The 13,098-nt window shown below is 44.8% G+C and overlaps 1 protein-coding gene across 1 annotated transcript; it reads left to right on the top strand.

Annotated features, from left to right (window-relative positions):
- The first annotated feature begins 9,723 nt into the window (after positions 1–9,723).
- On the top strand, positions 9,724–11,400 carry LOC123130022 (2-methylpropanoate--CoA ligase CCL4-like). The gene has a single exon (XM_044549976.1). It carries the CDS (start codon positions 9,724–9,726, stop codon positions 11,398–11,400), a length of 1,677 nt encoding a protein of 558 aa, XP_044405911.1.
- Positions 11,401–13,098: the final 1,698 nt, after the last annotated feature.

Here is a 13,098-nt window from a genome sequence, read left to right as displayed (position 1 = left end):
TTGTGAAAATATAACCAAAAATAAAGAAGTTTGACCTAGCAATAATGCTCCACCCACACATTTCATCCACTCTGATTCCTTGATTACCATACCAATGACAGAACCCAGTGGTGGTCACTTGTGCCCCGGGCTGAACCCCAGGAGCTCAGTGCTCTCGTCCTTTGTCCCCTGCAACCCAACCATACAACACACCATTAGAGTTGTACATCTAACACCTGAACCATTTTAAACCAAAGGAAATCCTTATGAGTCCCATGTCGCCAAAGACGAAAACACGCTGCAGCGATGCGCTAACCGATGAAGCTCAACCCTCTCTCGAACTGAGCTATTTCCGCTTTTTCGAACAAAAAGTTCGAGTAGTTCAGTGAAAAAACGGTCAAGCTTTCTTCCATCCTTCCTAGCTCCTCGAGCTTGCACCCGCTCGACGCCTTTTTCATTGTTCGTTCTGAGGTGGATTCGAACCACTCTCTCCGTTTGGATTTCGAGTCCAAAAGGCCAACCCTGGTGGTGGGGCACTTTGAAGGTCTGGAGACCCTCCTTGAGATTCCCCCTTTACCGGAAACGCCACCCGCAGGTCCTTCCTTAGCTCCAGAAGAAAGGGTGGCTCGGGTAAGGTGATGCACGAAAGCTGGAGGACTTTCCCCACGCCACAGTTTCGTCCTGTAGCACGTGCCCAATCTGATACGAATACCTGAAGAAAAACATGATATTTTTTACTTCAGAAGTGAAATATTCTGAATCTGATCCTGCAGTAGGCTAAATCTTCCCATAATATTCAGAGGTGAAATATTCTGAAATATTTAGAAGTGGATGGCACGGCTAGGCTAAATCTAATGACCTCTGAAATACTCCCTCTGCTCATAATATAAGATCATTTTGCAAAATAAAACAACTTGCAAAATGATCTTATATTATGGGACGAAGGGAGTAATAAACATGTAAGGTACATTACGAAATAAGAGTGTATGATGGACACAACGACTGAATGTTGAAGCCTGCACCCTGGTATCTCCTCACTTCGCCGCTGAATCTTCCTCAGTGTAAAATGCAGGGGAAAAGATATTTCAGCTAGAACCAATAATTTTGACCTTATGCATTGATACAAGAATGCACAGCAAGCCGGTAAAGAAAAAGTACGCCTATGTATTTTTATACAGACTGCGCACACACTATATATACACGGATAATATGAAAACATTACTGGGAGGACTGAGGAAACAGAGGTACCTCGACCACATCCATGATGATGTCGTGGTGTTCATATCGGCATGGATATTACTCTGCGGCCCTTGCTAGAAATCCCTGATTGCCAGCTAGACAATTCTAACCCACTACCAGCTGCACGACTTCTCTTCTTCTCACTCTCTCTCCTTCAGATCAACTCATTTATCATTTGGGAAAACAGTAGACAAAATTGGATGAATATTCAATGTATATACATGAATTCAACAGTAGCTACGATGGTCACGTACTTCATCTTCTTTTCTATGTGAGTTGACACCCAAGCAAGAGAGTTGATGGTTCTGCTCCTCAACTCGTGGTGGTGAAGGAAGAGAGGGGGTGCAACCCGCTGTGACAGATCTGGCAAGTCACCATCGTCACCTGTAGAGATCAGGTCGTCCTCATCGTTGGGCTGGAGCCGATCTCAACGGGAGGGCAGCAACACCTCGTCCCGACCATGGCCGTAGCGCGTCCGCGGTGCTCGTCGCTGCTGCCGCGACATACTCCGCCTCGTCCCCACCATGGTGGTAGCACGTCCGCGGTGCTCCATGGTCGACGTCGTCCTCCCGCACGTCGGGCTCACGCAAGCAGATCACAGATGAGGGGAGGCGATGGTGAAGGCTTGCGGGTCTTTTTTGGGCAAGGGCGTGAGGAGGAGGAGGTCGTTGCCGGATCAGAGGCAAGGGAGGCCGAGGTCTGACAGAGGTGGTGAGGGGCGGGCTGTGGCTGGCGACAACGATGGCGGCGCTAACCCTAGCATCCTCCCGATGAGGAGAAGGATACGGGAGGTGGAGATCGCACGAGATCCGGCGGCGTCTCTTTGAAGGGATCGATAGCGGGGTGGTTTTTTTTGGTGCGTGCGTGGGGTGGGGTGGGGGAGGGGAGACGAAAAAAAACCGGACGAAAATAAACCAGACGAAAGTGGTGGGAGGTGGGACGAAGAAAAGCCGGTTGAAAATAAACCGGTTGAAAGTGGGGGGGACTATTCAACCAATTCGTCCATCTAAACTCCTAATGTCTCAGTTGGTAGGCCGCGTTCCGGGTTTTATTTTCGTCCCACCTCACCCGGTCTTTTTTGGTACCTATTTTGGGTTTGTATGGAGACCAAGGTTCTCTCCACGCCGGCGCAGAGGAAAAGAGGGTCTTTGGCGACGACGGAGGCGACATCGGCGCTGGAGAGGCCGAGGCCGGAGAGGAAGGCGAGGACGGCGTTGGGTTTGTCCGGGGACTTAAGGTGGGAGAGCTTCGTGGCGGCCTTGATGGCTTGGGATCGGGTGAGGCCGCAGGTATCGACGAGGTAGTCCTGGACGGCGAATCCACTGGGGTTCGGGGAAACGGGGGCGGCGGCTGCGGAGAGGAGGCGGCGGAGTGAGGAGATGGCAGAGGTGGTGGAGGACGAGACGGCAGAGGTGGCGGGGGAGGAGATGATATGGGAAACGATGCGCTGCCGGAGATGGAGCATGGCGGCGGCGGCGGCGGCGACAGCGCCGGCGGCGAGGAAGATATTTCCGATGGGATTTGCAAGTATGCAAGGTCGAGTGCGTATCAGGGTGAAGGTCGCTAGTGAGCGGTGTGTGGACTCTATTGGGCTGAGGTTTCGGCCTTTTACGTGTCCCTTCTCTTTCTTTTTTTTCCCAAGTTTCGGATTTGAAACCTCATAAATTCTATCGGAAACACTAAAAATTTATTAGATTTTTAGGCATGAAAAATCTGAGGGTTTTCATGGAAATTTATATTGGCTCGATGATGGCAAATTTAGTTTGTAAGCATGGCAATTTTTTGACAAAAAATGAACTGAGGCTGATTTGCCTGCTCGATAACTAAACTTGCCATCGTCGGAGAAGATAATTTGCCATGAAAAAAGTTTGATTTGTCATGGTAAAAAATATGACATCGGATTTATAGTGGAGTCAAATTTTATTTGGAGACCCCTATAGCTAGCTGACAGACGCCATGGGGGAGGTCAGTGTGAACGTTTGGTTCTCTACGAAGATTCCCCTCGCGAACATTTTGGTTCGCTGGGAAACCTTCCCCACATGAACCCCACGCCAGTTAGGTCCCCTGTTAGCCTCTCAGCCCAACACCATTCCCTTTTACACAGAAAAATAAAAATTTGCAAAAAAGATTTGTCATGATGTACATAAAAAAGACAGTATTAAAATTTGACTATAAGCTAAAGTTTTTTGTCCATTTAAAGATCTTCATCTTAAAAAACTGGCATCCTAAAAACACGACAAAAATTTCCGACGGCGAGGAAGAAATTTCCGATGGGATTAGCAAGTTCGGAATGGCAAGTGCGTATCTGTGGTCAAGGTGAGTGAGGAATGGGCTGGCCTAGTTGCACTTTTCGTGCGTTTTGGATTTCGTTCGTTTGATTTCCTTATTAGTCTTTTTTGTTGATTTTTCCTTTCCTTTCTCTTTTTTTCCTTTTTCTTTTTCCCTATTTCCTTTCTTTTTTATTATCTAAAAGTAATAATATATATAACTAAAAATACTTAAATTTGAAGCCAAGTTTGTGTTGTGCTAGAAAAATGTTGGTGCAACTTAAAAATTGTTTTTGAGACCATTCAGAAACGAAATACACATATATTCAAACAACAAATGTTAGAAAAATGTAATCATGTATTGTAAAAATGTTAAATGTGTATAAAAATTTGTATCTAATGTATATGGAAAATGTACAACGTGTATGATAAAAAGTAAATATCAAACCATACATATCAAAAAAAATGTTAATCATGTATTTACAAAATGTTAATTTTGAATAAAAAATGTTCAGAGGTATACAAAAAATGTAGAGCATGTATTGAAAACTTCAAAATATAATATAAGTTTTCTGAAATGTTCATCATGTAAAGGAAATGTTAAACATGTACTTACAGAATATACAAAATATATCGGATGTATACAAAAAATGTAGAACGTGAATTAAAGAATGAACCTAAAAACATAAATATATTAAATTATTGATCATGTATAAAAATGTTAATCATGTATTTAAAAATGTTAAATGTGGATAAGAAAGTATTCTAGATATATACGTGAACTGTAGAACATGTATTTAAAAAATTGAACATAAAAACAAAAGTTTATATAAAATGTTGATCACATTAAGAAAATGGTAACAAATATATTTTTAAAAAACTAAAAATGTTCCTAATTTATAAGAATGTACAATTTGTATGAAAAATTAGTCATCAAAATATATTTTAAAAATGTTAATCATGTATTTCATAATGTTAAATATGTATACAAAATATGTTCCTGATGTACACGAAAAGTATACAAATATGAAAAATGTAGACATGTGTTCAAGAATAAAAAAGCAAAGTGAAGAAAGATGATGAAAACCGATGAAACGGAAGAAAGAAAAAAATATATAAAAACCCAATGATAAACAAGAAGGAAACAAAGAAAAAATATATAAAAACCTAATGATAAACAAGAAGGAAACAAAGAAAGAACGAAAAGGAAATAAAACCAGTGAAAACCCGAAAACAAACTAAGCAAAAGAGAAAGAAAAAATCAGTGAAAACCATGAAAAAAATGAAGAACACCGATGAAAAAAACAAAGAAAAACAGAAAAACAGGAGAGAACCAGTGAAGAAACCGAGAAAACTGGAGAGGAAACAAAGAACCAACAATAAAAAAGAGGCAAGAAAACAAAGAAAAACCATAGTGAGCACAGAAGCAACGAAGGAACACGCGTGAAACAAATAGGTCGACCCAGTATTGTACGCACGCAGGAAAGTCCTCAACAAAACGGAACGTCGCCTCGCTATAAGCGATATATAGATCTCGTGGGTGAAGGTCGTTAATAAGCGGTGTGTGGCCTCTATTGGGCCGAGGTTTATGTCTTTTATGGGCCTCCGTTTTTTCCAAGTTTCGGAGTCGAAACCCCAGAGTTTTTATTTGGTGGCCCCAATGGTTGGCTGACGGACGCCGCGAGGTCACTGTGAACATTTGGTTCTCTATGAGGAACCCTCTCATGAATGTTTTGGTTCACTCGGAAACCTTCCCCGCAGGAACCTCACGCTAGTCAGGCAGCTTCTCGGCCCAACACCATTCTCTTTTACACAAAATAAAAATAAAAAGTGTAAACAAGATTTGACATGATGTAAATAAAAATAAAGTATTTAAAATTTGTGATAAAATATTTGACAATAATGTGACATTTGTTTTGGCCATTTCAAGTCCATGTATTTAAAAATTGCCATCTTAAAAACCCAATTTTTTTGCCATGTTATGTGGCATAGCAATGATGCCCGTTAAAGTAAAAACTAGTTGCATAGCAATCTTTAAAATTTTAGAAACATGATTTTGATGCAATTTTTAATTTTTGTAAACATGATTTTGGTTTTGGTCAATGTGGTTCAACTAGACAGGTATCTTATTTCATTGAATTTATTGGGATGTGAAGATGTTTGGGATATTCTTAATAATTTCATGGAGTGCATTTTTGATGTACTGAGAAGTCCTCCATATAATTCTTTGGTCCTATGTCAAGTAGTTTATCAACCATAGTCGTTTTGTCTCGTGACTCCATCCCTCCTATACGTGTGGTGGCTAGAGCACTTGTCCGCTCAAACTATGTCGTGAATCCGTGGATCCACATCCCCTCTGTCTACCGTTTAGGCGGTAGGTGGCAGGGAGGGCAATACCAATGCCTTGGCTCTGTCTAGTAGTTTAGTTTAGGATTTCTTCCTCACAAGGGCAACGCCTCATCTTCAAGATGGTCCTCTGGACTCCGATCCTCCTCGATTTTCATCCGTCGGGACAGAGTCGACAGAGCTCAGGCGTAAATGTCGGCTCTCTCCTTAGAGCGACAAGGTTAGGGTTTCTAGCCATGTGTGCGTAGTGGCGAGCTTTGGTGTTAGGTGCTTCAAGGGTTCAATGGCACGACTGCGGCTATGGGGTGCTCATCCTAAGAGGTACATGCACGAAGACTTCTTGTCTGTCATCGGCAAGTTTAGGTTGGCTCTGATAGTGGAGCGGGCGACAGTGGCCCGTCGGCGGTGGTATAAGATTCTCAATGTATTTTTTTTTTATGTTTTAGGCTGTTTTGTATGAATCTTATAACAAATTAGAGGATACCCCGCATGTTGCTGCGGGAATTGGTTGATGAAATTTTGGTTGCTAACACGAGAACCAAATTTAAAATACATATGACTTACTATATTTGATTATGTGTAGTTGTAACAAGATTTATGGAATACTAGATAATGCCCCCGCGTTGCTGCGGAAAAGATGTAATATATACTAAAATGATTTGATAGTATGAAACATGATTTTTGGAATTTTATACGAAAACTAAAATCAAATATACAAATGATTTATTATATAATTGCTGTTTATATTTAAGAATAGTAGCATTTTTTCATGCATGCTACATATGCTTTAGAATTGTCAAAAATAATGAGGAAATTATATTATCCATTCAGCAAGTTAATCTATGATTTTTATGGGAACATGTCGTTAGCACTTCAGGTTTAATTATTGCCTTTGGCTGTCTTGAACGATACTGAAATAAAGAAAACACTTTGGTAAAAAAAATATTGAGATCCGAACGGACTCTTCATATTTTTCATAAGATCAAACGAAGTCATGATTAACGACAGAGCGAATTAATTTAGGATATGTAATCAAAGATTAACACCAGGGGTTAGTTGCATAAGAAAGTGCATTCTTGATGAAAAAAATCAAGCAAAGCAGCCATTGAGAATAGAACTCAAATGATACACAACTTTTAATCTATATGCGCACCTGTAAATAACTTGGTAATGCTAGCATATTTTTAGCGAATAGCATGTCGATTACACGATCACAAAACATTGGCATAACCTTGAGGATATTTGATCAGAGAACGTTGACTGCAATTTGAGGAGTTTGTCGATCACACACCTGGACCCGTGCGATTTTGTCCTAGACAAAACTATGCAAAGCACCGGTAATATTGTTTCTTTGAGAAAGTGACAGAACATTCAATCGTACAAATCCATGACTCTTTCCTCAAATCCTTTTACACGAAGATATGGACCCATGGACTGTTCCTGAAAGTATAGGTCAAAAACTCAAAACTTATCTGAACAAATGCAGCAGCACAAAAGATTCAATCCTAATATGTGATGGTCAATAATGGTGACCTTCAGATTAGATAATGTAAAAGGAATCGAGGAAAGAGTCATGGATTATATATTATATTGTATCCCATTTACCTTGCTGATTGGAAGATTGACGCCAATGATAGAGGAGTCCAGCTTGCACATTACAATGAAATCCAAGAAGCTTCCGGTTGCCCTAGTCATATTGAGGAAACAAAAGAAACATGCGCAAGGAAAACTGCCAAAAGCTCCTCTTGTTCCTCTCGCACAGCACTACATGCGGACCGGATCGCCACGCTCTAGGCATGAACAAAGGGATGAGGGTCTGAAAGGCTGCACGACGGACAACGCCAAGGTTCTTTGTGGTGCCGCGGCGGCGTGCAATGGGGTGTCGATGGCAGCCTCGACCGGGTGAAGACCATACGTACGGTCGACCGAGCGAAGCAGATGCGAGGCACCGGTTACCAGATGCAGGCGAGCTGCAGTTCCGTCAGGCGCGGCGCGGTGGCGCGACATCTATCCCCACCTTGCCGTGCCACGATGAGGCGATGGCTACTTAAATCTGGCACTTTCTTCCGCATATGTAGGGTAATGGATGGGGAGGTAATGAGATGTGGTGAATGTTGCCGTTTCATCTGGATATGCTGCTGCCGTTTCATCTGGAGATGCTGCTGCCGTTTCATCTGGATATGCTGCTGCCTTTTCTTTGGGGGTCGGTCGCGGCGGCGGCTTCTAGCAGAAAACAAAACGATGGGGAAGACGAACCCTCATCGACCTACTGCGATAAGCCGGGTAGATCGATTAGATTTTTTTTTTAAACAATCTCGCGAAGCTTTATGGGTAGATCGATTAGATGCGTTAGTTACATGGGCTTTAGGTTGAAAGACCAAGCCCATCTAGATAGATGGCACACGTGCAAAACCAAAACAGCCTTACAATAACTGGCACGTTGGACAGTAGATGCAAAAATTCTTTTTTTCTCTCAAGAAAAAATTAGATGCAGAAATTCTTTTTTTTCTCTTGGATTCTAGGTGCAAAAATCCTAGCTACGTGCAGCCGTGCAGAAACCGAATCTAACACGCCGTGCTCTTTTTTTACACCGTCATTCATGCAGCAGCGGGATAATTAGCGATTAGTGAGACGTGGCTGCACCATCGGTTTGTTACGGCAGAAACGGAACTACTGACCATCAGAACGGGGTTGCTGACATGGCATATGTGTCGTGGTTAGACGGCTGCATGCCAAGAGATATAAATTAGTGGATTCACTTGGTGATGTGGATAGCTTGCATGTTAAGATAAATAGGATAGTGAGGATGAATCTCTTAGGTATATAGGATAAGTAGAATAACTGAATGAAAACATTTTTCCATGCATGGTTGAACGTTGTGGTGGGTCTTTTTCCATGCATGATTACATATTGAGGCGGGTTTTATCCCATACATAATTATATGATGAGGTGACATGCTTGTATGTTGAGATAAATAATTTAGTGAGGATAAATCTCTTAGGTATATATAGGATTGGATCCTTTCATTATTATTTTTGTCCACGGTAGTTATATGTAAGTTGATTGAATTAGCAATTGGGTAGGTCCATTTGGTGGAAGAAGGAACGGTTGGAGGAGGAAAAAAGCTGAAGGAAAAAGAAAGAAAGAAAGACGGTCGTTGGATCTGAATCTAATGCCTAGAAAATTAAGTTACCCAAAACAAAATTTGAGGCGACTTAAGTATAAGATAAAGATACATAACAAATTATGCAAGATGTTGCTCCTTTTTGTAAAAGGTAATCAGATATATTATAAAATTTCATCAAAAGTACATTGCACCTCATATGTAATATTCTAGACTACCGAAGCGCTGCTCTATACCATAACCGGTCACCCTACCGCTATGAGTATCTCCGAGAGACATCCAGAAATAAATGTGACCACTAGAAATTGAATCTTGGTGGGCTGAGATACCATTATCCTCCTAACCATTCGATCACAGGTTGATTTGTGACCGAAATTCTATATGTTTTGTAAGATGTTGCTTTTGCTCGTGCATGTGCACTGCAGGGGCCATCCTGCTAGTTTAAAGGGAGTATCTAGAACTCATCTAGATAAGATATAATTTGGTCTCATTCACTTTGAAAACAAGAACAAATACAACCCACGTCAGCACACACGCATCTTATAGCATCACATCCAACGGCTATAAAAGGTGAATGAGACTAAATTATATCTCATCTAGATGAGTTCTAGCAAAACTGTAGTTTTAAAAAATGACAATGGTGTGGCAGTCTTTCCATTGATTGGCATATCTCATCTGCCGAACCGTTCTATAAATCCTACCTCAAAGGTCCTTTAGAGTGCACTTGCACATTTTATATCGTCCGAGATTCACAAAGCAAGCCAAGCCATGGAGAAGCTGGGAATGAACCCCGTCAACTCGTGCCCGCTCACGCCGCTGGGCTTTCTGGAGCGCGCGGCAACCGCGTTCGGCGGCTGCCGGTCCGTCGTCTACCACGACGTCGTCTGGACCTGGAGACAGACCTTCCGGCGCTGCCTCCGCCTCGCCTCCGCGCTCGTGTCGCTTGGCGTCTCCCGCGGCGACGTGGTCTCGGCGCTCCTCCCCAACGTGCCGGCCATGTACGAGATGCACTTCGGCGTGCCCATGAGCGGCGCCGTGCTCAACACCATCAACACGAGCCTCGACGCGCCCACGGTGGCCGTCCTGCTCGCCCACTCCGGCGCCAAGATCATCTTCGCCGACCCGGCGTTCCTGTCGCTCCTCGCCGACGCGCTCCGCCTTCTGCCTGCAGGGGGCCAACCTGCGCCGTGTGTCATCCTCGTCGAGGACCCCTACTACAAGGAGGAGGAGAGTACGACGTCCGATGAGGAGTTGGCAGCACTCACAACTTACGAGATGCTTCTCGAGATGGGAGACCCGGAGTTCGCCTGGGTCCGGCCGGCGACCGAGTGGGATCCCATGATCCTCAACTACACCTCCGGCACGACGTCGGCGCCCAAAGGTGTGGTCAACTGCCACCGCGGGATTTTCTTGATCACCGTCAACTCGCTCATTGACTGGGCGGTGCCTGCTCGACCGACGTTCCTGTGGACGCTGCCCATGTTCCACGCCAACGGGTCGAGCTTCCCCTGGGGGATGGCCATGGTTGGCGGCACCAACGTCTGCCTCCGCCGCGTCGACGCCGCCGAGGTCTACGCCGCCATCTCTCGCCACGACGTCACCCACCTCTGCGCGTCGCCGATGGTGCTCAACGTGCTGGCCAACGCACCCGAGGGCGTGCGGAGGCTCCCAGCAGCAGGGAAGGTGCGAGTCCTGACGGGCGGCGCGCAGCTGCCGGTCGCCGTGCTGGAGCTGGCTGAGGCCGTCGGCTTCCAGGTCAGCCACGGGTACGGGCTGAGCGAGACCGGGGGGCTGGTGGTGTCGTGCGTGTGGAAGGAGGAGTGGAACAAACTGCCGGCGCCCGAGCGAGCGCGGCTCAAGACGAGGCAGGGCGTGCGCACGCCGGTGATGGCCGAGGTGGACATCCTCGACAGCGAAACGGGCCGCAGCGTGCCCCGCGACGGATCCACGATGGGCGAGATCGTGCTCCGCGGCAGCTGCGTCATGCTGGGGTACCTCAACGACGTCAAGGCGACCGAAGCGGCGATCCGAGACGACGGGTGGTTCCACACGGGGGACATCGCGGTCATGCACCCGGACGGCTACCTGGAGATCCGCGACCGCTCCAAGGACGTGATCGTGAGCGGCGGGGACAGCATCAGCAGCATGGAGGTGGAGTCGGCGCTGTACGGCCACCCGGCGGTGAACGACGCGGCGGTGGTGGCCCGGCCGGACGAGGTCTCGGGGGAGGCACCATGTGCGTTCGTCAGCCTCAAGGAGGCGAGCACCGTGACCGCGGACGAGCTGATCGCGTGGAGCCGGGAGCGCATGCCGGACTTCATGGCGCCCAAGACCGTCGTCTTCCGCACGGAGCTGCCCAAGACGTCCACCGGGAAGATGAAGAAGTACGTTCTGCGCAACCTCGCCAACGATATGGGACCCACTCGCGGCAGCACCGAGATGTAGCTAGGGTTCTGTGCTTGCTCCCCTTTGGCCATAAGTCAGCAGCATGGCAGTGACAGTGTCATGCATAGCATGTATCCTCCTCGTCTATGTTCGGATCTTCCGTTCAGCAATGTCGTCCTGGTTGTAATGGGGAGTACCATATACTAATATCATGCATATAATACTAGTCTATGATACTACATCCGTAATGCATAGTATCATATGTTAATATCATAGAGGACTACATTTATTGTCATGCATGACACAAAGTAACACATCATTTAATATGATACGGTATCATGATATAATACTCAAGTCTCTCTTTCTTCATTTAATTCTATGTCACTTCATCAAAATTGCTTAGTTGGCATGCATGATACTACCTATGATACTTCCATTACGGGCAGCCTTTACTCCTTACTTCTTAGTCATTTATTCTCTGGTTAAGTGGTAATCGAACCGAAGTAAGAATCGGTGCTCCTTTCTGGAGAAACGCAATTCTACCATGCACCGAACCGAATAAGTGCATGTGGATTCGCTGGTCACCGTTGCTTTGAGATTTGTGCTATATTTTTGGAGTTTGCCAACTTTTGTCTTGTTTTAGAACGTTGCATTAGGATTTTCTTCTTCTTCTTCTTACAATATTACTAAAAAGCTTCATTTCTATACTGTTGTGTGCACTACTGGAATCTACGAAGATGCCTAGTTCCAGCAGTTTGCCAACTGCTTTCTAACGGGACCTCGGCAAAACCTGATATATATATGGCGGGAACAGATAAAAATGAACTCGGTTTATTTGAGTGGCAAGTATACAAGTGAAACCAGGCAAATATTCGAGTTGGCCCAGTACACCGTTTCCCATTGCTTTGTGATCTGTGCTATATTTCCTAGGTTTGACAAATTTTGTCTTGTTTTAAAATGTTGTGTTAAGATTTTTTTGTCTTGTTACAACATTTATTGAAATGTTTCATTGCATGAAAATGAACATCGACTGCATCATAACTTCATAAGCACAGTTTTGGCGCCAGCTAACTTTATTTTGCTAGGATCCTTACCGTGAGCGAGTGTCTATTGAGAGAGACTAATTAACCTCGACATTTTTTAGTAACCTTTTCTTAAGATTGTGAACGAGGCCCGGAGGAAGCATACAAAGAGTATGGTGTTGTTGGTTGGAACCACCTCATACAAAGGCTCCCCCATGCAATGACAAACTACTTTCAAAGCGGGCGGAGTAGTTAATCTTAGGGTGAGCAGCTCTAGTGCAAAGTACAGAGTAGACTGACTGCTTTGAGTTAACTAATCTCGATGGAAAGTGCTTTAAGAATTTGCGGCATGGATACTCTACCGAATGATCTAATAGAATCATATCCGCCAACTAGTAAGAGAGGGGGAGACAATGCTTGCGAGAGAGGCCTAAGGAGAGTGTGCGTGCCAGAGACACGTAGACAAATATATGTATAGAGAGAGGGCCGTCAGAGACCGTGCATGCGTATGCATGTGAGAGAAATAGTGTTTGTAACTGAGATTAGTGAAAATAGTCATAGATAGTAGTAAGAGAGAGAGAGAGAGAGAGAGAGAGTGCGTGTGTGTGTGAGACACCATGGGAGAGAGTGCGAGCATGTGTGTGAGAGAAAGACCGATGTATATATAGTGTGTGCGCATATGCGTCAGGTAAAAAGGTAGCATGTGTGTCAGGAGGGGCCGAGGGAGAGTGCATCT

The sequence above is a fragment of the Triticum aestivum genome, chromosome 6A (genome assembly GCF_018294505.1).
Source record: "Triticum aestivum cultivar Chinese Spring chromosome 6A, IWGSC CS RefSeq v2.1, whole genome shotgun sequence".
In the NCBI taxonomy this organism is placed as follows: domain Eukaryota; kingdom Viridiplantae; phylum Streptophyta; class Magnoliopsida; order Poales; family Poaceae; genus Triticum; species Triticum aestivum.
Note: the sequence above shows the minus strand (reverse complement) of the source record. Positions and strands in the feature narration are given on the sequence as shown.

Excerpts from the sequence above, each read along its gene's own strand:
- LOC123130022 (XM_044549976.1), top strand. The coding sequence starts at position 9,724 with ATGGAGAAGCTGGGAATGAACCCCGTCAACTCGTGCCCGCTCACGCCG.